Genomic DNA, 27,831 nt, shown 5'->3' with positions numbered 1-27,831 from the left:
AAATAACTTGGTTTTGTGCGATAATCGACTTATCAGAATGCACACCCAAACATTCGTCCGGAACCACATGAACTTTGACTTTAACGGTAAAGTTAAACAAGATATTCCAGTCTTGAGTTAAATTACCTGAAGAAGAGAGGATAATGTAAATCAAATAAGTAAAATGAGTACATATATTTATTCTTATTAAATTTATATCTAGTATGATAAAGTTACCGTTGAGAAATAAGAACAAACAAGGGAATCGAACACTACCTTCTGTAGAGAAGTACCGAAAGTGCTTCACAGAGGGCAGCGCATGAACGTCAAACGTTTCGAATAGAATTTAAGAGCAACACAACCTTTATTTATCGTTGATCATCTGTAACATCGCAATGGCGTAAGTATGATCTATCCATTAATAGTATTATAGCATCTTTAAACGGCAGATATATGTTGATATCCTTCTGTTATGTCGGTTACGTAAACTAAAATGTCGCCTTGACTTTGTGGCTGTTGGCGGCGGGAAACGAAATCGATGTTGTTGTGGTTTATAACGGATTGTGTTGTGATTCGTTACTCGTTGTTGTGAGGCTGAAATTACGTGTTGTAGTTTATGTTTTTGTTTAAAAATAACGTCGCCTAAATGTGTAGATTGTACAGAATCCATAGGATGGGTTTTATTTGAATACTAGGTCTAAGGGAAATCTTACAGTAGTGCCGGTACTTTTTTCTTTTGTTTGTCAACCAATAGGCCTAGGTTCCTGTACCCAGTTTTTTTCGTAAGTTTGTCCTGTTGAATAACATATACCCAGAAATTTGGACATGGTAACATTATCTGCCATCCCAGTAGCATAATTTAGGTCTAGGCGTAATAGGCCTACAAGGCTTAGCTACCTAGGGTAGATCATCACAGCAGGCCAAGCAGGCCACCTACCATCAATGCAAGCCACCCTCCGAAAAAGTACATTATAACGCGTCCTGACACCCGAGATGGGCATCAGTCGCGACTTGTTGTTGGTGAGAAACGGAGCTAAAGACGTCTACTCTCCTTTCGAAGTAAGTATTTTCTCCAAAGTTAGAAATTAAGGCCAAATTTTAAGATTTAAACAGAGGGTACTGAAAACGGTCTCAAACGTAGTGCAAATCTCACCAAAACGCGTTCAACATTTTTACTTACAACTCGAGGTGTGAGGAATTCCTCTCACAACGATTTTATTTTCTAATATTTTTGAGTATTCACTTGTTTCCATGCTATTTGTCTTTTATTATAGTTATTAGTGTCTGTCTCATAAGAAATTATTGATTGATTTTTACTGCGTATTGCCGTCTGTCAGGTAATCGACAGACAGGAACTATGTTACTGTATTTGTATTCATGTGAAAACCAAATGCATTCGCATGCCCATATATTTTGCAAAGATATGTACGTCTACATTGCATGACATAATAAGGGTGAAAGAACCACATCTATTCGAGAATGACACTCTTAACATTATTTTATCTGATTTTGCTATGTTCTAGTACGTAGTATCTGTGGTGCGGTTAGCACCGAAAAGATGGTTTTAACACAAAGACGAAGTTCATTTGACATAACGTCGGTAGACGTATTTATAGTAACCGAAGTATAATTACTGTTTTGGTTATGATAATTCATTTGTCTTTATATAGATGAAATTGTTCTTAGTGAATGTATTGCGCATACGTATGGTAAGAGTTGGTGTCATTGGGTCTTGTTTTTGTGCCTCTCGCCAGAGAAGCCATTAGGAGAGGTCAAAAGATCAGGAGGGGAAAAGAAGGGTAGTAGATCGCCCCTCTGAACGCTCCTTTGCGTGCCCCTCTAGGGGTGTGTATGCGTATGTGCATAGTACACTGTATGGGCATGATATCGCCCAAAACTGTATTGACACACACCACCAATTAATTCACTACATTTAATAATATGTTGAAGTTGCACACTATTATATTTGGAATTTATTTTGACAACGAAGTTGATAATTATTGTAGATTTTTTTATGTTCACGAAAACCTTGTACGTCAGTTCTTACATTCGTTGGTAATTGAATAACTTGTCTCTTTTCCCAACAAAACCCGAATGCAAGGACGGAACGGACAGCTTCTTGGCTCAACTTTTGAGGTGACCTGTTATCTAGTGTTGTGTAGTGATGTGTGTGTGGATTTAGAAAGGGCGATTGCCCTGATTCTTTTAATTTTGTCGTAATTTGGTTCATTCGAGTGCCATTGATTTACAATTCCCCTTGAGTGATTAATTTCATTTGTCACTTATGTGTGTACTCTTTTGATATGTTTAACTTTTAGTTATAAATAATTTTAACTTTACGTTTATCAAATGCGTTTCAATATCCTTCGATTTTATTTCATTTTTCCTATGTTTCAGTTTTGTGGATGGTGAATATGAATTGATCTGATAAACCTTTATTGTGTTCATATCTTAAGGTTATGCAAATAACTTAGAAACGAGATAACACAGCGGTCCTCTAAGGTCTGAAAATCAACCTGTGAGTACTCGCAACATTTAGAGAGAGAGAGAGAGGCACGTACCTCTCGTCGTATCTCGTGTAGCGATTTATGATCTGAGTTCATGTCTACAAGGACTGCTCAGTAAGTGAAAGTACTTAATTGTGCTACTATTCATTAATGATATTGGTGTGTTATCCTCGTTAATAATGAATTGGGTTGAGAGATATCTCCCCGTAATTTAGAAACCGCAAAGGGAGTTTTGTGGAGTTGTTACGTAAGGCTTTTAGCGGTTTGACCAAGTAACAACGTTAAGCATATAATACAGTCCACTATAAGTCCATCTTTTTCGCCACAGCTTCTCTCCCTTCTTGGTCCTTCGAACCGGATGTTTAAACACTTCCGAATTAGTTATTCTGGATACTGAACACATTATTTTGGACTTTGTAACTTGGAATCAGATCATTCTATATCACTATCGTTTGTTGTTGGATTGTTTACAGCTCCTTTCCCTTAGTTAGAGTCATTTTATGCTGGCACATAGTTTTTTGAACAACCACACACACACACACGACAACCAAAGATAAAAGGTCGACAACTAGGTGAGTGTCATTCTCCTTTTTTGAAGGTAGATGTGGTTCACATATAAGTATTGAGATGTAACGAGACGATGTGTATTCTTCCGTCTCATTGCAATTTGACTTTTGAATAAGAGTTTTGTAATACGGTATTGACCAGTATTATTTTTATGTACCACAGATTGTTAACTTGAATGTTTTTCTGTGTATCAGTGTTTTTCGAGGAAGTGTTGTCACTTCGATATTATTGAGATTTATATTCTAATTGTTATTGTCAACTTTGTATGTTTTGTAAGGTGATTTTGCCTTAAAATTTTCACCATGGATGCAGACAATTGTAGTAATGCACTCATTTTGTATGAGGCTGCTATAAGTGAAATCGAACGACGTTTGAATGAGGTAAAACGTGTTGAACAGTTGTCTACAGCAGTAATTAAGCTGCGTTTAGGGTCCCTTCAGAAAGCAGCTGATTCACTACAGACAGCCGCTTCTGAATACTATAAGGAGATTAAGGGTCGTGAATTAGTAAATGCTATAACGAGGACTAACGGTTACCTCTCTAGCGCGGACAACGAAATCTCCAAACTCACCGATCGGTTAGCAGCACCCACACCCGCGCCCGCCCCAGCACCCGCGCCCACACCTGTTAATCCGACACCTCGGTAACCTGCTACCCCTAGTTATTCCACAACCTAAGTTGCCTCAAATTACGATACCTACTTTTGATGGCAAAAATTGAGCAATGGTATCCTTTTTGGACTGTTTTTAAAATGCAGTTATTCATGATAGGCAGGACATGAATGATGTCATCAAGTTTACTATGCTGAATAGTTATCTTAAGGGTAAAGCACGCGAAACCGTTGAGGGTTTAGCTATAACTCCAGCTAATTATACTGCAGCGATAAACCTACTGAAAACTCGTTTTTCCAACGTTGGGAAATTAGAAGAGAACTTAAGAAATCGGCTGTTAAGTTTACCGCACCCTGAACATGATGCAGAGCAACTAATGGATTTCCTTATGAAATGGAATAGCATCGTTCATCAGTTAGACGCTTTACCAGGTAACTGCCGAGGAGTGGCGATTCTAATGAGAAAGCAATTATCAAGCGGTGTTTATCAAAGGAAACATTGCAAGCCTTGTATCAGAGATATGATACTTGTGAACTCAGTATAGATCAATTGAGAAAGGGCATTGAGAAATTAATTGAGCGTTTAGGTAGAAGTAATATGCATAACCCCACGCCATCACCGTCCAACCCAGTTAAGAGTGGCAAGGATCGTAACACGAGTTCGAAAAACGAGCGTCAAGCTAATTCGCCTAGTAGTGCTTTCAGAACTAATGTCAAAAATACCCCTAAGAAAATAACTTTTTCTTGTTGTTTTTGTCAAGGCGAACACAGCGGTAAGGTCTGCACGAAATACAATACTTAGAGACTAGAAAGAGCTCGTATCAATGAATTACAACTATGCTTTGGTTGTTTACGAAAGGGTCATCGTTTATTTGAATGTAACAGTAAGAGTAAGACATATTGTTTTAACTGTAATGGTAAACATCATACATTCCTATGTGCTAGACTATTACCTAATTCTACGAGCGTCAGTGTAAATTCGTCTCAGCAACCTTCTAGCACCAAATCAGGTCATAGTAGAGTTGATAATAAGCCTATAGAAACTGCTCAATCGCAGCCTAGTTTCAGGACTAGTCAGACATCTGCGGCCACGAGTAATCAGAGTAATTCTCAGAATAATGTTAACAGTAATCAAGTAGCCGTGAAAAATGTCACATCTCTTCGACCGACAGCGTTACCGACAGCCACCCTTCTATTGAGTAATGATGGGAATCGGATCCCGGTTCGAGCATTTTTAGACAGCGGATCTCAAAGAACGTTCATTAACCCAAATGTTGTTGAGAAATTGAACTTAGTGCCCATAAAACAAGTGGAACTTACATTAATTCCGTTTGGAGATAATGTTGAAACTAAAATGTTTGATGTAGTAAGAGTAATGGTTCGAGCAGGTAATAAACGTATCAAATTAAATGCTGTTGTTTGTAATCATGTTAACACTTCCATACACACACCTGGTCTACACAACGTGTATCTGCGATTGCAAGAACGAGGTGTTAAACTGGCAGATAAGAATATTGAATCAGATACCCTCAGTGATATAGGTTTGATTATTGGTGCTGATTATTATAATGCATTTGTGTATTGTCACGATAAATATGATGATGTATGTTTGCTTGGTAGCACCGCCGGTGCTGTTATTTTTGGTCCTATACCCAATTGGGCTTTTAATGTTATCAGTGATGATGAAAATGTAAGATCTGTAATAAGTACACAGAGTATAGTTTGCTCGAGAGTCACTGCTTCTGTAAATCCTCTTGAAGATGAGGATATTTCTAAACTGTGGTCCTTAGATACGATCGGCATCGGGAAGGATGCGCGATCCTATAACGACCAAGCAGCGATCGAACATTTCAATGAGACTATTGTAAAGACTGATAACAAATATACGATTGATTTGCCATTTAAGAGCGATGCCAGACCCCCTACGGGTTATAGAAAAGCTTTAGGTCAATTATATTCACTTAGGAGAAACCTTTCGTCTAAACCAGTCTATGTTTTGATCAATATCAGTCTGTTTTTAGATGAGTATGTTAAGTTAGGATTTGTTGAGGAGGTAAAGTTAGAAGATAACTCCTTTGATCCAGTTGATGGCATTAATCATTATTTACCTCACCACCCAGTTTTCAAGGAATCTGCTACGACTCCAATTAGGATAGTTTTCAATGCAAGTAGTAAGGAGTCACACCATGCAAAGTCCCTCAATGATTGTTTACATGCGGGACCTAATCTGGCGACGAAATTGACAGATATGCTGCTGGAATTTCGTCAGAACAAATATGCTGTAGTAGCAGACATAAGTAAAGCTTTCCTTAGAATAGGAATTAATGACAAAATCACAGAGATTTCCAAGATTCTTATGGTTTTTCTTTGAGTAGAGATTTTTTTAAGCATGTCAAGACTTTCAGATTTAAGGTTTTATTGTTTGGAGCTACTTGTTCACCTTTTCTGCTGAATCAGACAATACAATATCATTTGCAAAACCATTCAGATCCCATCGCCAGCTCAGTCAAGAAGTCCTTTTATGTGGATAACTTTATGAAAACTTATGAGAAATGTGAAGATTTAGAACTCGAGAGTAATAAGGTAAACCAAATTATGTTGGGAAGCTAATATGCCTTTGGAGAATGGGCTAGCAATTTGAGTTCATTTAATGATAAACATAGCCCAGATACTGTCAACTTGAATGCAGTAAAACTACTCGGTCTCTTGTGGGATACCTGTAATGACTCATTGAGTGTAAAGATGCCGCCTCAGATTGTTACATATTTGAATAATCTAGGAAATGTTTGTACTTTGACTAAGAGAAAGGTTGTGTCTCTCCTTTCAACCATCTTTGATCCTTTGGGAATGTTAACGCCTGTAACAAACAAGGGAAAACTATTTGTGAAGAAATTGTGGGAACTGAAAACTGACTGGGATGACGAACTGATGATGGAGTTAAAGAAAGAGTTCGATGAATTGTTAAACCAACTCAATTCTATTGAGGAGATCAAAGTCCCTAGATCTTGTTTTAATGAAGGAACTTGTAGCTTACATGTATTTGTTGATGCCTCTCACGTGGCTTATGGAGCCTGTGCGTATGTTGTTAACAGTAAGCACACAAGTCACTTGCTAATTAGTAAGTCTCGAGTAGCTCCGAGCCCCCCACTCACTATCCCCCGTCAAGAATTACTTGCTTTGACTATAGGTATGCGCCTAGCTGTTCATTTGTTAGAGATTTTTGGGGATAAATTTTCAGATTGTACTGTTTGGAGTGACTCCCAAGTAGCTTTGAGTTGGGTATTTTATGAAAGATCTAAAGAAGTATTTGTAACCAACAGAGTAAAGGAAATCAAGGACTTGAAGTCCAGTCATAACATCAGGTTGTTATATGTTAAGAGCGAGGATAATCCTGCTGATTTAGTTACGCGAGGTATTTCAATGTCTCTTTTGAGTAAGTCGGTTGTGGTTTCATGGCCTGACTGGATTATTGACAAAAATAAGTTTCCAGAGCAAGAGGATGTAGTTTACATCGAGTCTGTTAATGTAAATGAAATTATTGTAGAACCAGTTTTGAGAAACCCTGATGATGTACTTGTATTTAATTGTTCTGAGTTCTCCTCATTGAAACACGCATTAAGGATCGGTAGTAGAGATTGATCGTTGTTTTGGGAGAAGAATATTTCCTGATAAATTCAGGGAAAGTAATAATTTACTTGTTTTAATCAGAATCATGCAGCGTCAAGCTTTTCCAACGTTATATTATGCGTTGACTAATGGGTTACAAACCAGTTCTAGTGTTCCCTCTGAGTTAAGGAATCTTATCAGACAATTAGGACTTTATGTTGATAAAAGTGGTGTCATTCGGTGCCAAGGAAGACTTCATAATGCAGAATTGCCAGAATTCGCTAAGCATCCAGTATACGTCGCCAGCCGACACCCCTTATGGCAACTTATAGTGTCTCATTATCACATACTCAACTTGCACTGCAACACGAATACACTTGTGGTTATATTGAGACAACAGTTTTGGGCTGGAAAATGAGACAGTCCGTTAAGAAGATCCTGAAAGAGTGCTTATTGTGTAAGAAAGCACAAAATCAACCTCTAAGTCTGCCTGAATTTCCCCCGTTACCACCCGAACGAGTTAAGCATCAAGTCCCTTTTTCCTGTGTTGGCGTCGACTATACGGGAAACATTAATGTGGCTGAAAATGAAGCTGAGAACGAGAAGGCGTATGTCTTGTTGTTTACATGCGCTACGTCAAGAGCGGTTGCCCTATATGTGTGCAATCCATGAATGCACAAGAATTCCTCTTTGTTTTTAGACAATTCGCGGCAAGACACGGACTTCCGAGAGTTTTCAATTAAGTGATAATGCGGCCAAACTTCATTGCAGCCAGTAAGTTTCTAAGAGATATCAGCGAAGAGCCCGAAGTAAGAAATTATCTGACGTATCATAATTTAGAATGGAAGTTCATAACACCCCGATCACCTTGGAAAGGCGGCTTTTACGAGAGACTGATCGGAGTGGTGAAATCGTGCTTACAAAGGGCCGTGTACAGAAAAAGAGTTTCGTTTATAGAACTCAATACTATCGTCGCTGAAGCCGAGAACATCATCAATAACAGGCCACTAACATATGTCAACGAAGATAACGCCGACATCGCGCTCACCCCTGCTAAAACTCTTATACGGCAGAGCTATTTACAATGGCTCTCTTTGAACAAGTTCGTCGACGTACACCTTTTCAACGAGAACGTCGGATGAGGGAGAACTATGCAAGACTGTGTGAGCGATAAGAAAGTTTGAGAAATTGTGGCTACTTGACTATTTGTCTTCTCTTAGAGAGAGGCACAGAAACATGAGTCTTCAACCATCTGTCCATTAAGCATAGGAGATTTGGTCCTTATAGTAAATGATAATTGTAAAAGACACAAGTACCCTTTGGAATCATCGAGAAACTCCACGCAGGTCCTGATAATGTTATAAGGACCAGTCGAGAGATTAAAAAACAGCAAGTGGAAATTTTACAAGACCATTGAATCAAGTCATTACCACTCGAATGTAATGTCAGAGAGGAATCAACAACAGAAAGCGGACAGAATGAAGTAGCCGAGACCAGCGAGGCCTCAAACGAGGCTAGTCATATAAACATGACAACAAAGAAGACGATGGAGAGGGCGAAACCAAGGACGTAGGAGACGGCCTAGAGAGTGTTGCAGAGGGATGACCCCTACGACCTCAACAGGTTCCCACCAGTGATGTCTGATCGTCGGCCCATGATAAGAACTGCTGCTAAGGCCGACGAACAAAGAAAACAGTTGATTCGAGAAGGAGCGTTATAAGGACACTATACGTGTGTCGTATGAATTTTTTGGTGGGGGAGGGTGTGAGGAATTCCTCTCACAACGATTTTATTTTCTAATATTTTTGAGTATTCACTTGTTTCCATGCTATTTGTCTTTTATTATAGTTATTAGTGTCTGTCTCATAAGAAATTATTGATTGATTTTTACTGCGTATTGCCGTCTGTCAGGTAATCGACAGACAGGAACTATGTTACTGTATTTGTATTCATGTGAAAACCAAATGCATTCGCATAGCCCATATATTTTGCAAAGATATGTACGTCTACATTGCATGACATAATAAGGGTGAAAGAACCACATCTATTCGAGAATGACACTCTTAACATTATTTTATCTGATTTTGCTATGTTCTAGTACGTAGTATCTGTGGTGCGGTTAGCACCGAAAGATGGTTTTACACAAAGACGAAGTCTTTTGACATAACGTCGGTAGACGTTTTTAGTAACGAAGTATAATTACTGTTTTGGTTATGATAATTCATTTGTCTTTATATAGATGAAATTGTTCTTAGTGAATGTATTGCGCATATTACGTATGGTAAGAGTTGGTGTCATTGGTCTTGTTTGTGCCTCTCGCCAGAGAAGCCATTAGGAGAGGTCAAAAGATCAGGATGGGAGGGGAAAAGAAGGTAGTAGATCGCCCCTCTGAACGCTCCTTTGCGTGCCCCTCTAGGGGTGTGTATGCGTATGTGCATAGTACACTGTATGGGCATGATATCGCCCAAAACTGTATTGACACACACCACCAATTAATTCACTACATTTAATAAATATGTTGAAGTTGCACACTATTATATTTGGAATTTATTTTGACAACTAAGTTGATAATTATTGTAGATTTTTTTTATGTTCACGAAAACCTTGTACGTCAGTTCTACATTCGTGGTAATTGAATAACTTGTCTCTTTTCCCCAACCAAAACCCGATGCAGGACGGAACGGACAGCTTCTTGGCTCAACTTTTGAGGTGACCTGTTATTTAGTTGTTGTGTAGTGATGATGTGTGGATTTAGAAAGGGCGATGCCCTGATTCTTTTAATTTTGTCGTAATTTGGTTCATTCGAGTGCCATTGATTTAACAATTCCCCTTGAGTGATTAATTTTATTTGTCACTTATGTGTTGTTACTCTTTGATATGTTTTAACTTTTAGTTATTAAATTAATTTTAACTTTACGTTTATCAAATGCGTTTCAATATCCTTCGATTTTATTTCATTTTTTTCCTATGTTTCAGTTTTGTGGATGGTGAATATGAATTGATCTGATAAACCTTTATTGTGTTCATATCTTAAGGTTATGCAAATAACTTAGAAACGAGATAACACAGCGGTCCTCTAAGGTATGAAAATCAACCTGTGAGTACTCGCAACATTTAGAGAGAGAGAGAGAGAGAGGCACGTACCTCTCGTCGTATCTCGTGTAGCGATTTATGATCTGAGTTCATGTCTACAAGGACTGCTCAGTAAGTGAAAGTACTTAATTGTGCTACTATTCATTAATGATATTGGTGTGTTATCCTCGTTAATAAATGAATGGGTTGAGAGATATCTCCCCGTAATTTAGAAACCGCAAAGGGAGTTTTGTGAGTTGTTACGTAAGGCTTTTAGCGGTTTTTGACCAAGTAACAACGTTAAGCATATAATACAGTCCACTATAAGTCCATCTTTTTCGCCACACGAGGTATTTAGAAGATTGACGCCATCTCGATGTTTACGGAGTAGCTTGTGTCAATAAACTAACCATTTCCTGTGATAAATCCGCACACCACTTGTACCCACAGACGCTGGAGCACTTTATCACAACAATCGAAAACACGATTTCTCATCAACAACAAGCCAGGCGTAAACAGCTGTTGGGGTAGAAGATGATGAGAAGCGTGCTCTTGGCTAATTTTTAAATAAGTAGTAAAACATCAATATTTTTACATATTTATGATGATTAATTTGAAAATATTCGTTATTGAAAAAGTAACTCGACTCTGACTCAAATTTAAGTAATTATTTTTCTGAATTAGAACGTTCTTTCAAGTTCTGTATTATGACGTCACGACATCTTGACTTTCGTACCTATTGTAAATAATTGCTATACTCAACTGTCATTGCAGAGCAGTTTACCAGTTATTCATGCAGATTGTTATCAGCTATACATGTAATTGTTATAATCGTAATGCGCATATATATCTTTATTATTACTTTTTGGATATATGAAGAATGTTTTACTGCTGGATTATCGCCGTAGTGTGACGCAATCGTTTTTCGGTCCATGGGCCTCCTGTCTGTTTTCGCACCATAAGAAATTATGGGGCCGAATTTGCAATGACCAGAAAGTCGTTAAAAGAGGAAAGTTAGCATTGAGGGGCATATGTTTTGACTGAGAAAAATACAAAATTTATTCAATAGCTAGCTTGTAAAAAATACTTGGTTATAAAAAACTTGATTGACAACTAAGCAGCATGTCTACTATGGGTTTCAAAGACAGTGCAAGCAGGTTTTTGGGTTTTTTTTGGGCAATACCTATTTCTGTAACGAACACTCTTAACAGAACGAGATTTTGCTATAGTGCATTACCCAGTGCCGTAATTTATAAGGGTATCGTGAATCACTAATCGTAAAGAATAACGACACCTTGTCCTTGTACCAAGAGACAAAAACTCCATTATGCAGAAATGGATACGAACACGCGTATAAAGCTCCACCTACCCTCTCCCCAACCCCCCCCCCCTCCACCGCCATCCCTTTTCTTCTTCGTTCCTCCGCCTTCCTTTCTCTCTCTCTCTCTCTCTCTCCTCTATCTCTCTCTCTCTCTCTCTCTCTGTTGCCATTCGGTATGTGTTGACCCTCCAAACTGGGTATAAGACTACACACAAAACGTTGAAATTGGTGAAATTAGGCTATGTATTGGAAGTATATATACATAAATATTAAAGCAATTTTATCATTATTGCATTACTATGACAACTAGAATTCATGGAAACAGTTTATAACCTGTTAAGCGTCACCCACGTCATAATACGTTTACCGCGATCTACTCGCGTAGCGCCTTTCAACGGGATATTACGTTCAAGACTTTAACTGTGCTTGTCAAGCCGTCAGCCCCGTAATAATACGTTTACTCGTATAGAAAGTGTAGGAACATCTTTGGTAACACTCTCAGCACATGGGAAACTTATTTCCAGCCTGGCAACTCTTTCCTGGTGGGTCGCTTATGCTAGAAACTGCCTGTCCCTGTTGGTTTTCTTTCAATACGCTTCGGGCGTTTATCGAGACAAATTGATTTCGCGTCTTTTCACATGAATGTCCCAAAGAGGAGGCATATTTCTTTTTTTAGGTGAGATCAATCAAATACTAGATGAGGAGTGTGATATTGATAACCTATTTGATGATGAGAGCTTCTAGTTCTTGAATCCTCCAGTGATGATACAAACTTTTCTTCAATTTTGCGGGAGTGAAAGGATGACTTTTCTTTGCCGAGTGACTGGACTCCGAGAGAGAGAGAGAGAGAGAGAGAATTTCCTACAGTTATTACAGTATGAATAACAAGCATAAAAATCAATATTAACTTTGAAAAAACTATCATCATGCTATGATCGCTGATTACAAAAAAAGCGTGACGGTACGTTAGCAGCGAGCTCATCAGGGGCGGACGCTTAACAGGATAATGGAACGGCGTATGTGTGAAGCCTCCACTAATGTGGCAACGATGATTTTGCCATTCTTAGCATGCAAACATTAAAGCATCCAAACATTAAAGGTTACATTTATTTCTGGCATACGTTTATTATTTAAGAAATTCAAAATACTAATAAAGACTGAAATCAATGAAAAGTGCTAGCAAAAACAAAAACAAAAAGCAAAAAAAAAAAAAAAAAAAAAAAAAAACGTAGTCGTTCCTCTATGCACTTTTCCGTATTCGTTCCTCTATGGTTTTCGGCAGCCAGATGTACGAAAACGTTAGAAACATTTGATTTGTTTATCTACGTTAGAAATATCTGTAATTTTCGGGGTAATTTGGTTGCAAAAAAGGGATAATATACATGAATTAATAAACAAAATTTTTAAATAACAATGTAAATTTAAACTAAATAACGAGTAAAGTAAACAGTTTAGGGAATAAAAAACTTTGCAGTTTCGTCGTCTGTCGTCGTCTGCTGTTTGTAATTGTGTTTATGTCGCGCGCGCTTAGAAACCAGGAACAGCAACGGGTTTTAAAGTGCAATGTGGAGTGAACTGAGACCAAAATGTGTATAATAACAATCAAATAAGCACTCTGGAGTTTCAGTTGTGATGGCAGTAAGGATAAAAAACGAAACGCCATTACAAGGTAAGAATGAATTCAGTTCCAAACATAACCCCGGGAATAACAAGTTTCATACTTTCACTAATATAGGCAACAAATGTTGTTTTATTGTGCTGATTACAACTGCAATCTTGAGTAAGATCAATAAACGTTACATACATACGCTAACATTGTTCAAATGAGTGCTGGGAAGGCTGGGGAAAGATGGTGGCCGTCACTGATGAGAACCGTCCATGATACGTTAGCCGCCATATTGGATTTAAAAACTGCCTTGAAAACATATTTTACAAAGAGCTCACATGCTTATTTTAGTTCGTATGGGGCTTTCATATATCACAATATGTTGACGAAACTTCAGTCTTTTAAATGGTATGCTTAGAGTTGCAATTGTATTCATGTTTCACCAATTAAATATCGAGTGAATAAGACCCGTCTACCGTGATGAGGGTTGGCCTGTTGTGATGTTTCCCCCTATATTCGCCTACGGAGGCGAAGGGCAAATCTTCCTCTGTAGGCCTATAAAGATCGTGAGAGACCTAAATGTTACATCTTAATGTAAACTTAATCTTAATTTGTTCCGATACGTAATACAAACCATCGGTCCTTTAACAATAGGAAGTAGCTAGCGGCAGCTGGAAACGGTTCGTAAGCTTCGAACAAGGGGAGAACGGTAGTTAAACTGCTTGTACCGATCGTCGCGCGCCGCGCGACTGGGAGGTAAACAAATCACTTTTGCTTTCGGCCGTGTGTGCGAAGGACGTGTTCGCCATCGCTCTGCCCGCTTGTCGTTTGCTTCAATTCTTGAGTATTTGGTTTCTATTTCTGTGTATCAGGAGTGATAGTAAGTACTTTTTCTCTATTTCAATTGATTACAATGAGTGAATCAGAGGAAATTGAAATTTCACCGCGCCCTCCAGTCGCCCGTAGAGTGTGTCCCGGGCTGGAGGGACGTAAATGTGGGGGGTTCAGGTCCTTTGTGGAGGTGGACCCCCACGAGGTTTGTTCTCGTTGTCGAGGGCGAGAGTGCTCTCGTAACGAGCCATGTATGGTTTGTATGGATTGGTCCGAGGCGCAGTGGGTGCTGTACGAGGGCAGGAAGAGACTTAGGCCGGCCAAGAAGTCATCGGAAAGTCCAGTGACTCCTTTGGTGACGGACACTTCGTCCTCTTTCCTGCCTCCCGGCCAGCCCCCACGGTTTGCGCCTTCCCCTGCGGGGGGTAGCGGAGTCCTTTTCCTCTCTCGATCCGTCGAGTGTGGAGGAGGGCGCCCGCTACCCGGACGTACAGTTGTATTCGGGGTCTTCTGTCCGCTCTGGGGGGGGAATTTCGCCCCCCAGGCGCGGGGAAGCCCCTCCTATTAACCCGACTCTTGCTTCCGCAGGTGTGTCAGCAGCGAAGGACGACTTGGGACAGGTGTGGGAGTCGCTGGGACTGCAGGGAGTGCCCAGCATCCAAGGGTTGATACAGCGGTTGGCGGGGTCGGCCGTGGTCACTCATGGTGCGGTGACCACCACGACGACCACATTAACTACCCCTGCGTATGAGATGCCACCACATCTTGTATATACGCCTCACATAATCGTCGACACCCACGGTGGCAGTACAAAAACCAATTGCCGCCGTTCCAAAGAGGACGATGCCACCACCACCTGGATTTTTTCCTTTGCCGACCCCGGACTTCCGCTGCCCCAAGAGTACCCCCCTGGACCTGCCGCCAGTGCCACGGAATGTCGGTGACTGTCCGACAGGACGCCTGGCTCTCCCTTAGTACCTGCCGTGCCTGCCGTACCTGTGGCCGCTCCAGCGACTCTTTCCTTTTCAGGTGCACATTCAATTTCAGATGTTCCTGCTGTTCCTGCTGTTCCCGGACCCTGTTTCCTGCCGTTCCCGCTGTCTGGTGTGCTGTAACAGTCTCAGGTCCTTCCGGACAGGTGCAGTCGGGCCCTGTTGCTTCGGCAACTGCCCCGGCTCCCTCCTGGATGGAAGACCTGACGTCTGTCCTGCGGAGCCTGGCGAAGAAGAAGAGGAAGAGGAAGAAGGTGTCGTCATCGTCTTCATCGTCTTCTTCGTCGTCTGCTGCCTCTCCTTCCCCTTCGACTTCTAAGGCCAAACAGCCGAAGAAGAAGAAGGTTGCCTCCTCCCCCCCTAAGAAGACTCCTTCGGGATCTTCTAAGGGCCCGGCTCGCTCAGGCGAGCTGGGGAGCTCTTCTGCTGGTCCTCCTGTTCCTTCGGGTGCGGGGCCCGTCGCTTCTTCTGCAAAGAAGAAGTCGACGGGGACCAGAGGTGCATCAGCTTCGGCTGGTGCGTCCTCACCTGGTGCTAGTGGTTCTGCCGCTAAGCCAGGTTCGTCTCGGCTGCTTCTCGTTCGCGAGAAGCACCGAGTGGACGCTCTTCTAAAGAGGACCGTCCAGCCAAAGTTGTTTCGACGACCGAGCTCGCTCGCCGTCAAGACAGCGGCACGGAGCAGAAGACTGGCGAGAGTCGTGCACACGACTCTCGCCAGGCCACTGGACGCTCTCGCAGCGACCAGCCGGCTGCTCGGGCTGACGTGACGGTCACTGACCGGCCACGGGTTGAGGCGAGGAAGGAGTCCCCACGGCCGCCGGTACCAGCCACGGCTAGTACCAGCGGTTTGACGCGCCGAGAGGACGCTGGCCGGTCTCGACGCGAAAGGGAGCCTAGCAGGTCACCCGTCCGCCGCTCCGATGGGACCGGGCGGAGACGGTGACCAGCGGCAGCTCGCCTGACGCTAGAGAGCGGTCTCGACGTTCTCAGCCGAGCCAATCGCCCCAGGCGAGCGGCGACGCTAGGCCTGCTGCTAGACCGTCACCGCGGGTTGACGATCGGCAGCAGCCCTCTGCGCACGCTGGTCCTGCCAGCGAGCGCGGGGGGAGCGTCAGGTCTGCCTCTCCTATACCTTCAACCTCCTCGGGCTATACCGGGAGGAGCGAGGTACCAAGGAGCGATCACGAGAGGTGCGCCGCTCGTGACCCAGCTATGACGCCGTACGGCTCAGGCACGGTCTTAGGACCGACCAGGACGTACGCGCAAGTAGTTGGAGGCGACCGTCAGGGGTCTGTCGCTGCTTCCTCCTTCTGAAGGAGGTGATGTATCGAGGGATATGCTCTTGTTGGAGGGACTGGACGGTCCTACTCCACAGGACGCTGTGACGCCCGAGATACAGAGGAACTTCGCGGAAGTCATTAAGCTGATGCGTCTGCATAATGGCCTCGCGGAAGGATCGCCGCTACCACCATACAGAAGCCCACGTCCCGGCTCGAGTCATTTTGGGGTCCCAAGAGGGAGCCCAAAATGATGATGGGGTTGCCACGATCAGAGCTTGCGGACTCAGTCCTGGATCAGGTGGAGAATCTCGTCTCAGGACGGAGGACTCGCTAAAACCTCCGGACGGTCCTCTAAGCTGCTCTCCTCCTCCTCTACAGCGGCAGAGGCGTTTCTACGTGCCATCAGAAGACCCGATACTGCCGAAACAGGTTAACCCGGAGTTAGCGAGGCTGACTCCAGGTGTGTCCCTGCAGCAGCTCCTGTCGGAGAACCTATGGTTCTCGCAGCAGGAGGCACTTGCCCTGGAATCTACCGCTATGGCAGCATTCCAGGCAGTTTCCTGGTTGGATTTGTGGTCCCTCACAATATCCAAGGTGGCGGCCGGCTCCGGGAGTTCTGCTCTTGAAGACGACGCTTCCTTCAGAGGAGACTGTGCCAGTCTGGAGGAAGAGCAATCTCTTACCTCGCCCATCAGACTGCTAACCTGTGGGCCAACTTGGTTCTTCGGCGTAGGGACGCAGTCCTTACCCGAGTGACCAAGGGGGCGGGCTGTGAGGCGGCACTCGGGCTAAGAAATGGACCTCTTAGGAGTTCCCCAGCTCTCTTTCCTGGAGAGATGGTGGACGCTGCGGTGGAACGGCGGCGCACTGACGAGAGTGACCGCTTAGTCCACCAGGCAGTCTCGAAGGTTTCTGGGCAACCTCGGGTAACTGCGGCCAAACCAAAGAGCTTGGCTAGCGCTTCCACGGCGGCGAAGACGGTTGCACCGTCCAAACCCCGTGTGAAGACTCCAGTTGTTTCGACTTCTGCGAGAGGAGGCCGCAATCAGCCCTCCTCCCAGCCCTCCTTTCCCCGAGGAGGTGCTGGAAAGAAGTCGAAACGAGGAGGGAAACGCTAGGGACGGCGTTCCCCCTCACCTGCTGCCGGAAGTGGGGGGTGCCTGGCGAGCCATTGGGCGACTTGGCAGCGCTACGGCGCCGAGAACTGGATAGTAGACGTCCTTCGGGAGGGATATCTACTACCTTCGAGTCTCGGCCCCCCCTCATCTCCAAACCGGTCCATCTACACCTATGTCCGGGATCAGCAAAGGACAACGCTCTTCGACAGGAGATCAAGACCATGCTGGCGAAACGAGCTGTAGAAATCGTGGAGGACCAGTCACCAGGCTTTTACAGCCGCCTCTTCCTAGTGGAGAAGGCATCGGGGGGCTGGCGCCCGGTGATAGACCTCTCTCCCCTGAACCGCTTCGTTCGCACGACGCGGTTCACGATGGAGTCGGCACGCTCAGTGCTCGACTCGATCAGGGGGAACGATTTCATGCTTTCGGATGGACCTGAAGGACGCGTATTTTCAAATACCCATCCATTCAGTCCTCCAGAAAGTACCTCCGCTTCATCTTCGACGGGACGGTGTACCAATTCAGGGCACTTTGTTTCGGTCTCTCAACCGCCCCACAGGTGTTCACGCGAGTGTTCACTCTGGTGTCGGCTTGGGCCCATTCGAACGGGATACGTCTTCTGAGGTATCTCGACGATTGGCTAGTCCTGGCGAGCTCCCGCTCGCAGTTGCTACAGGACAGAGATCGACTCCTCAAGTTTTTGTCGCGATCTGGGGATCGTGATAAACTACGAGAAGTCCGATCTCGAACCCAAGCAGAAGATGAAGTACCTGGGTATGCTGATAGATACGGTAGCAGGGCAAGTCTTTCCCGCAGACTTGCGTATCAGCAAATTCAGGGAGGCAGCCGGCCGGTTCCTGTCGCGGCAGGACAGGCAGCACAGCAATGGCAAGTCGTGATCGGCCATCTGTCGTCACTCGAGAAGTTTAGTCCCTCACGGGCGTCTTCACCTGCGGTCTCTCCAGTGGAGGCTAAGGGAGAGTTGGTCTCAGGCCAAGGATCCTCCTTACTTTCCCGTGGCTATCACGGACAAGGTGAGGCAGGACCTAGCCTGGTGGCTCGACGACAAGAACCTCTTAAGAGGAGTGCCCATACGCACTCCCCCCCCGGAGATGCTTCTGTTCTCAGACGCATCGACCGAGGGATGGGGCGCACACCTGGAGGAGTTGCTGACTGCAGGTGTGTGGGACCATCACGAAAAGCACCTTCACATCAATGTCCTGGAACTCAAGGCGGCGTTCAACGCTCTCCAAGAGTTTCGGGACCCGCTTGGTGGGACACTCAGTGGTGTTGATGTGCGACAACACCACAGTAGTGGCATATGTCAACAAGCAGGGGGGGCTAGTGTCTCTTCCGCTCCATCAGTTGACGGTGCAGGTGCACGAGTGGGCCACGGCTCACTCGATAGAGCTGTCAGCACGCTACATTCCAGGCAAGAGGAATGTAGTAGCGGACAAGCTCAGTCGTCGGGATCAGGTGATAGGGACCGAATGGTCTCTACACCAAGATGTGGCGGAAAGGCTCTTCAACCTGTGGGGGCGACCGGTCGTAGACCTGTTCGCCACCCGGCACAACAGGAAGATCCAGGTGTTCTTCTCGGCCGTGCCGGACCCATGGGCAGCTGCAGAGGACGCTCTCCAACACCCCTGGGACAACCTCTTCGCTTACGCCTTTCCTCCCTTCTGTCTGATTCGGAAAGTGATCAGAAAATCGAGCGCTGGTCACTCCCAATCTCAGAATGTCCTGGTGGCTCCCAAACGGCCTCAAGCCGTTTGGTATCCGGACCTGCTGGCTCTTCTTGCAGACGCACCGAGAGAGCTACCCAACTGGCACAACCTTCTAGCCCAGCCACACGTAGAACGGTACCACCGAGCAGTCCAGTCCCTTCACTTCACGGCTGGCTGTTATCCACCATCTCTTGCGAACGAGAGGCTTTTCTCGTAGCGCAGCAACAGAGATGGCTGGACACGTCAGACAGTCCTCTGCAGCTGTATACCAGGGGAAGTGGGCCGTCTTCTGTGGTTGGTGTCGTAGACAGGGTTTGTCTCCTCTCAGAGCCACTCTTCAGCAGGTAGCGGATTTCCTAGTGTTTCTTCGCCGAGAGAAGCTCCTCTCAGTACCCACAGTTAAGGGATATAGAGCCGCTCTGGCTCTCGTCCTAAAACTGAGGGGACTGGACATCACGAATTCGTTCGAGATATCCTTGCTAATGAGGAGCTTCGAAAGGTCTTGCCCACCCAGGGAACTCAGGCCCCCTGCGTGGGACGTGACTCTCGTCCTTAGGAGTCTGACTCGAACACCGTTCGAGCCACTCCGAGAGTCGTCAGACAGGGATCTGACCCTCAAGACCCTCTTCTTGCTGGCCCTGGCATCGGCGAAGAGAGTAGGGGAACTACATGGCCTTTCTTTTGATGTTAAACATACCAGAGGCTGGGGATCTGTGACGCTCGATTTCGTCCCGAACTTCGTAGCTAAGACTCAGAATCCGTCGATCCCTGACGACAGGTTCGAGTCTTTCACGATCCCCTCCCTGCTGGACTTTTACAGATAACGATGCGGATGAGATGCTGCTTTGTCCTGTGAGGGCGCTACGGCGCTATCTGAAGAGAACTCGACATCTCAGGCCTGAGTGTCGACGCCTCTTCGTTAGCACTGGGGTCACCAAGAAAGAAGTCTCCAAGAACACGCTTTCTTTCTGGCTACGTGAGGTGATCAGGAGAGCGTACGAAGCTGATGGTAGCGACGACATCGTACGCTCCGACCGAGAGCCCACGAAGTCAGAGGTATCGGACCCTCCTTAGCGTTCCGTAAGAACTTCTCCGTGGCGCAGGTCCTGAAGGCAGGTGTCTGGTCCAACCAGACCACCTTCACGTCCTTCTACCTTCGGGATATTGCCCACAAGTCCTTGGATACTTTTTCCTTGGGACCTGTGGTGGCTGCTCAACACGTTGTGTAAGCTTACCCAGCACCCGAGCAGGCAGAACAGCATCGATTCCTGGTATGACTGGGAGAATGCATGTGTGAATGAGAGAGTGACTGGCTTCTCTTCACCATCTTTTTCTACCTCTACCTGTGGGCAGAGGGATACGGTCGTTACCTTGCTGGAAAGGAAGTCAGATGCAGGTAAGCTATTCAACAGAGCTCCATCCTATCTCTTTAACTAGAGATAGGAGTAAATATCCACCACTTCTCCAACAAGGGGGAGAAGTGGATGCCAACATGAGACAAACCCATTACTTTACATTGGCTCATGTAAAGGAAAAAGTTCTTACAATGCTGGTACGAAGAGATACGCTTGCCTCTCTCTTAGTACTCGGCCCAGAGGTCTGACCATTGATCCTGCGGTGCACACCCCGATCAATCGGACAGAGGCTTGGATCCCTCCCCCTCGCTCTTACGACCGGGAGGGGCATTCCAGGGATGGACGAACACCAGTCTGTTCATCAAAAGACTCAGATTCCACCCACCAAGAAGTGAGTCTTCCTATTGTTAAAGGACCGATGGTTTGTATTACGTATCGGAACAAATGACAATTTGTCGAAAATTGCATTTTTCCTAACTATACAAACCTGAGGTCCTTTAACATAAAGTCCCTCCTCATGCCACCCCTCACTCTGCGTATTTTGCATGGGCCAAAAGCAAAAGTGATTTGTTTACCTCCCAGGACGATCGGACAAGCAGTTAACTACCGTTCTCCCCTTGTTCGAAGCTTACGACCGTTCCAGCTGCCGCTAGCTACTTCCTATTGTTAAAGGACCTCAGGTTTGTATAGTTAGGAAAAATGCAATTTTCGACAAATTGTCATATTTATCCCCAGCCCTTTTAGGATCACCCGCCCTCCCCCTTTCACCCTCCCTACCCCCCACGTGATAGGCCTATTGTGCATAGCCTAACATTAGGTGCGTGCTTAGCTACCTATTTCGTACTAGGCCTAGATATTATCTTTGGTAATTCTGAGCAGTAACTTCACACACTGCAAGGAACGGTCCCATGAGTACAAAAGCAGCTTGGAAATTTGGTTGCTGTCAAATGTATTTCGCCATGTTTAGTACTACCCCCTTGGACACGTTTAATTACAGTCTACCAACAAAAACATAATGGTAGATCAAGGTAATAATTCCTTGTCAGGTATTTTTTTGGAAATTACAGTTTCCCATAACATTTGGGTTGCTAATTAGGACTTCATCGTTATTGTTGGTCGACTGCAATTTGTAATTAGCCCCCAGGGATCAGTACTAAACATGGCGAAATATATTTGACGCCCCAATCCCTGGTGGCTGCCAAATTTGCGCGAACATTTCTTGTAGCTTGTGTGGAGTTATTACCGAGAATTATCAAAATAATTCTTGATGAGTAATCAAAATATTATAGGAAAAGTTAATTTCTCAATGAAATACCTGATGCTGAGCCATTACTTAGAGCTACCTTATCTTTTCCCACCCGTCTGAACCTTTTTTGTGAAAGGATAGGTATATAAATAAAGTACTGGAATAGTGAATGCTTATTGCTGATGGTAATATGTTAATGGACAAAAAGTCAAAATTAATTTAACCTCCATTTTATGTTGTGGGGGGGGGGGATTAGAACATTGTAATAATGACGAATTTACTGAATTTCTGCCAGGCCATGACCCATTGTGTTATAATCATGCCACAACTAATGTGCACTTGAAGTTACATCCAGACACCCCCCCAAAAATAGCCTAAGTACAAATGAGTCCCAAGAGAAAATGGCATGACTTACCAGATTCAAAATCGCTGTTGTTTGACCTTGATGGTTCCAGCCTCTGCACTTTTTCAGCGAATGGGAGCTCAGTTGTTAGTACTTGGTCTGGGTCATATTGCCTTAGTCGGGAAAGGACTTTGGTGATGTTAGGTGGCTTTTTAATGGATATACAGTCTAGTAATAAAACTTAGTAACAAGCTGTTGTGTGCAGATATTGTATACTCTATATAGTAACATTGATGACAGGGTATTTTAAAAATTTATATATTTATTACCATAAATTTGCTGACCAAGTGAACTTCTGATTCATTGCAGAATAAAAGCCTGTAACAGAATGTCAAAGTGAACTCAAATTTCAGAATTGTGAATATAAGAAGTGTAAGGATACAGTAATAGTGCCACGCAAACAATGTATTCTTTATTTAATACATTACATAGACTCCCAGTGAGAGTGGCCAGTTTACTACCTAGTAGGAAGCCAAGCTCTCTGTTGATTACTGCCTTGAAAATACTAAGTAGATCACAACATAAGTTCACAGTTTCAGTTGAAGGAAACATAGGAAGTGGAAAATCAACATTGCTTTATTATTTGTCAAAAAAACTAGATGTTGATGTGATACCGGAGCCTGTTCACAAATGGCAGAATTTCAGAGGTGTAAATTTATTAGAGAAAGTGTACATGGACCCCCATAATTGGGCCTTTGTGTTTCAAAGTTATGTACAAAAAACCATGGTGGAAAATCATCTAGCAGATTGCGGCTCTCCAGTCAAGTTAATGGAGCGTTCCATATACAGTGCAAGGTTCTGTTTCGTTGAAAATCTATACAGCTCTGGGAGATTAACAGAAGCAGAATATCTGGTGTATTGTAAATGGTTCAAAGCTTTTACTCGTTATTTGGACTGCAGTGTGGACCTCATAGTGTATCTTAGAACGGACCCTCTCATTGCTCATAAACGAATTGCTTCGAGAGCAAGGTTTGAGGAGCAGATGGTTGCATTTGAATATTGCAGAGACTTGCATCAGAGATATGAAGCATGGATTGGAGGGTCAGAAGTGCCAGCACCAGTGTTAGTGATTGATGCAAATGAAGGTTTACATGATCTCAGATATAAATACAATATTGTTATGGAGATAATTGAAAATTCAGTGAAGGCGGCTCAGTCATGTTGAAATTTCTGTTCCAAAAGAAAATTTGAACCAATTTCAAGCTCTTTTTGGAAGGTAATACAATGTAACAAAATTTTAGGTGTGCTGGTTTGTTCCAAAAATGGTATAAGCTTTGATATTGTATCTGTACTATTGTTTATAGTTACAGCATTTGATTTTCATGTGAACGTTTATACAAGGAATTATATCTGTCAAACAAATAAGTAGGGAATGTTCATAATGGTTAGTTACTTTGCTATCACTCACATTTGTACTTCGTTGGTTTCTTTCAATTGTATGGTATGGGTTATATACTGAAATAATGAAAGGATGATTGGTATTTTTCTCACACTTATGTATTACCATAAAGACTGAATATTTATGACAAAACCTTGACACTTTTCATATTTAATTATACTATTCTCAAATTATTAGTGCAGATATTTTTAGAATTTAGTGCATTACTATATTGTACTATTAAAAACAAATGCTTGAAGGGTATTATGTGGTGTACCTGGTATTCTATAGCAGTTTCTTTTGTAGTTTTATCTTAAATTTTGTCAAAATTATGTGCATGAATGGATATACAAACTAAAATCCCCAGAAAACGTGAACCTTGAATGCAGTACAACTCAGAACAGAAGTAGAGTGAATCAGAGCAGAAGTAAATAAAATATACATTCCGACAGTAATGCAAACTAACCTTTATATAGAAGCATTCATGAAATGAGCTGGAAAGTTCTTGAAGCCTAGTATCTAGATGGTATGTGGGACTATAACTGGTTCACTTAAGGTAGATTCTTGGATGAGCCCTATGCCTACGAGACGTTAGTTTGGCGGCCGCTGATTGGCTGGGAGCTGCCTACTTCCCTGTACCAGCCAATCAGCGGCCACCAAACAAACGCCTCGTAAGAATAAGGCTCATCCAAGAATCTACCTTAAGTGAATCAGTTATAGTCAGTATGCCGCCCATTTGCTTGGAAGCCTAGGGCTTTGTTTTGATAGCTGTATTAAGTAAACGCCTTGAGTATGTTGTTCAGGGGGGGGGAGGGGAGACCTCTCTCTCTCTCTCTCTCTCTCTCTTCTCTCTCTCTCTCTCTCTCTCTCTCTCTCTCTCTCTCTCTCTCTCTCTAGGTGAGTGGGTGGTACCCTGCCACTCGCTGTTGGATTACTTTTACTTTTTTAAGGGCTGATTGTCCATTGGCAGGGTTGAGGTTGTATTGAATATAGCTACAGTATGTAGATCTAGTTCAAAGGGTTCCTGAGTACTTTGTTTTTTGTAATGGTACTACCAGTCTTGATTCAAAAGGTTGCATGAAGTGTTGCTAAAATTTTAAAATACAAATGATCACAATCGCTAAATGTAATGTAACTTGTTAGTGAATCCTGGGGTGGAGCAGTTATTTAGTAAAGGCCAGGTGGCGTTTTAGTCTATGTAGCAGTACTTTATTTGATTTGTACTACACTTTGCAGTAGGTGTGAGTGAATTGTATGAACATCAGTTGCATATTTTCCTACTGACTATATTTTCAAGGCTAACAATAATATCACAGAAATACATGGGAACTTTACCAGGCTGACTAGAAAGGTTGATTTAGATCAGCATCTTTATTAAGATAGCAACAAGGTTGGCAAGTTGAATTGTTCAGGATAGGACTTTGTTTCTCTGACATTAGGTGTCATCTTTGCAAAAGTATTTTTTGACAGCTTTCAAGGGCTGTGGTTTGCCGTGTTTACAGTTTCTATCAATTGCTACGTTACATGAAAGTTTCGTTTTATACAGGAGTAGGTCATTAAACTTTTAAATGCCATGAAGACATTTTTGTCTAAAGTATTAATTTTCATTTTTCTTTACAGTGCTACACAGAAGAGTCGCAGTGATATGAACCCAGAGGAGTTGGCTGCTCTTGAGAAGGAAGAATTTGCCACAGGTCCATTGCGAATCTTGAATGAAAGTGTCCAGAATAACACACAGGTACATAGAATTATATATAGATTGCTTGTCTTAACTACCAATTTGTCTTATGTGTAAGTGCTCATAAAGGCATTGCTAACTGACAAACTAATTTGTCTTATGTGTAAGTGCTCATAAAGGCATTGCTAACTGACAAGCATGCTTCCTATGTTTAAGTACTTCTCTTCATGAATGGCTCCTTGAGCACTATTAACCTTTTTACCCTCCAGGGGGTTAGTGCTGCCAGTGCACCTCACACGGTGCACTGCAAGGCATTATTTAAGGGTCTTTGCTGCTTCCCTTCAGCCCCCAGCTGCAACTTCTTTCATTTCTTTTACTTTACCTCCTGTTCATATTCTTTTTCTTGCATTCTCTGAAAATTGTTTCAAAGTATTAGTCAAGAAGCCTTTTACAGTTTATGGCATCACATAAAATATGAAACTGTCTTGACAAAAGTTGTATTCGATGCTGTAAGATCTGTGTTCATTTTAGCTAAAATCCCCTGATATTAATCTCCCATCCATTCTCAAATGAAATTAGACCAAACTGGTTAGACAAAAAATTTGATCAAATGTAGCCGTGTGAGGGATACAAATCTACTTCAGATAATTACTGCTAGGTCATTGTTCTCTCTTTCCATTTTTGACTTAAATGTGCTGAGCTTCTTTTAATGCAGTGGAATGTAAATCTGAATCCTGGAAATATCAGTTAGGAATAACTTGAAATTAATTTTTTTTTTTTCTGATACATTGAATTCAAACTTAAAACTTTATCATTGTTTTTTTCCCTAGGTTTTGATTAATTGCCGAAACAACAAGAAACTTCTGGGTCGTGTGAAGGCTTTTGACAGGCATTTTAACATGGTATTGGAACAAGTAACAGAAATTTGGATGGAACAGCCAAAGACTGCCAAAGGACAGAAAAAATCCAAGCCTGTGAACCGTGAAAGGTTAGTTCCCCAATAATAATTTCTTTTATGTGGGTATTGTTAGTTTAGAGAACAGATTTTCCTAAATCTTTTCCGATTGTGGAGATGGAGCATCACTTTAGGTAATTATAATTTAATCTTGTTGCATTTTGTAAGTTGATTATTTATATATACAATATATAGTGCCTTATTTAGCTTGTACATTATAGAAATAAGAAAAACGTGATTTTTTTTATAATGTCAGTGGCAGTGATAGCCCTTTTCCTTTGAAAGAAGGAAAGTTATGTCAGAAAATTGTGCGAGCTTGTAGAATATATTTCTATAGTAACAGGGTGGAGTAAGAGGCTAGAGAGCAGTGACAGAATTACAAGAGGAGTAGAGAACTTGTAGCATGAATAATACATATTCTAGTTAAAATGCATTGAACTTGCATGAAGGCACAGAGGGAGAAGATCTAGAGAGACTGGTGCTTTGGCTGGCATAATTGTCTATGAGATCCAAACATGGTTAAACTCTGCAAGGTATAGTTAGGGGAAAAAAAAAAAAAAAAAAAAAAACTTACTGTAACATAATTGGCAAACATTGCTACTTTGTGAAAGTAGGCATAGAGGTATTTTGAAGATGTGAAAAGGTAATGCTTTGGAGGAAGAAATCGTGGGGGAAGCAATACTAGCAGAGTAATTGGAAAAGAGACGAAGTAGAGAAGATCTACCATATTATGGTGGAAAGACTAGACTTGGGGAAAGAGGTATAACAGGTGTTACTCTGGAGATAAGCTGGCATGTGGAGCAAGTATAAATGTGGAAGTAAAGAATAAGGACAATGTCAACCATCATAAAGTGGAAGATGACTGTAGTTGTAAAGATAGGAAGAAGTACGTATAAAATTTAGGTCAAGAAAACCTTTATGATTCAACATGGGAAAGGAAATTGAGAGTAGATTTTAAAGGTGTAATAAGGAAAAGCTTGTAGTTGCACTATTAAACAATCGTTTAGGAGAGGTTGGAAAGTAAAATGGAAGAAAGAGAATATGAATAGAGGACCCGCGAAAGGAATCAAAGGGGCTGAAGGGAGGCTGCAAACATCCTTAAATAATACTGCGTGACATGCACTGACAGCACTACCCTCCTACTAATGTGTTAAGTGCATAGCATTTGTAAATGGAACAAATTAATGCCAGTTCAAGCTCACTGCCCTCGAGTGTACTGTATTGTTAAATAAACTAATTTGGTTCGAATTTCTCAGTAATCTTGAGTTAAAAATTTTAGAGGTAACACCCTTTGAAATGGAGCTTTCATTGTTTTGTTTTTATAAAGTAGACTATTTGCTATTAAAATGGTAGAGTATATTTACTATAAATGGTCCAAGACCACCATAATATAAGCCTTTTTCTTTATTACAGATACATTCAGAAGATGTTCCTAAGAGGGGACTCTGTCATCATTGTAGTCAAGAATCCTCTTGGTAATCAGTAGGAAATTATTCTAGTTTTCTTTAGGTTTTTAATGTCATTGTAGAGGAAGTATCTTTAGAGTATGTAATTCCCATTTCTCCATTTATGTTTTATAATAAATTTATTATAAATTGTA

At 42.7% G+C, this 27,831-nt stretch overlaps 2 protein-coding genes across 3 annotated transcripts; both read left to right on the top strand.

Moving 5' to 3' along the window:
- Nucleotides 1-222: 222 nt before the first annotated feature.
- Nucleotides 223-27,831, top strand: LOC135200904 (small nuclear ribonucleoprotein Sm D2-like). The gene is made up of 4 exons (XM_064229656.1): nucleotides 223-379; nucleotides 25,219-25,336; nucleotides 26,107-26,264; nucleotides 27,645-27,831. Exons 1-4 carry the CDS (start codon nucleotides 375-377, stop codon nucleotides 27,715-27,717), a joined length of 354 nt encoding a protein of 117 aa, XP_064085726.1. The 5' UTR covers nucleotides 223-374; the 3' UTR covers nucleotides 27,718-27,831.
- On the top strand, nucleotides 406-24,131 carry LOC135200902 (thymidine kinase 2, mitochondrial-like). Of its 2 annotated transcripts, none has more exons than XM_064229653.1 (2): nucleotides 406-567; nucleotides 22,530-24,131. In XM_064229653.1, exon 2 carries the CDS (start codon nucleotides 22,624-22,626, stop codon nucleotides 23,383-23,385), a length of 762 nt encoding a protein of 253 aa, XP_064085723.1. In that variant the 5' UTR covers nucleotides 406-567; nucleotides 22,530-22,623; the 3' UTR covers nucleotides 23,386-24,131. The 2 variants fall into 2 exon arrangements, with proteins under 2 accessions (XP_064085723.1, XP_064085724.1); XM_064229654.1 differs by having other exon boundaries at nucleotides 406-583.

This window comes from Macrobrachium nipponense, chromosome 27, assembly GCF_015104395.2.
Source record: "Macrobrachium nipponense isolate FS-2020 chromosome 27, ASM1510439v2, whole genome shotgun sequence".
Lineage (NCBI taxonomy): Eukaryota > Metazoa > Arthropoda > Malacostraca > Decapoda > Palaemonidae > Macrobrachium > Macrobrachium nipponense.
The sequence above is the reverse complement of the archived record's forward strand: the minus strand, read 5'-3'. Positions and strand labels throughout refer to the sequence as shown.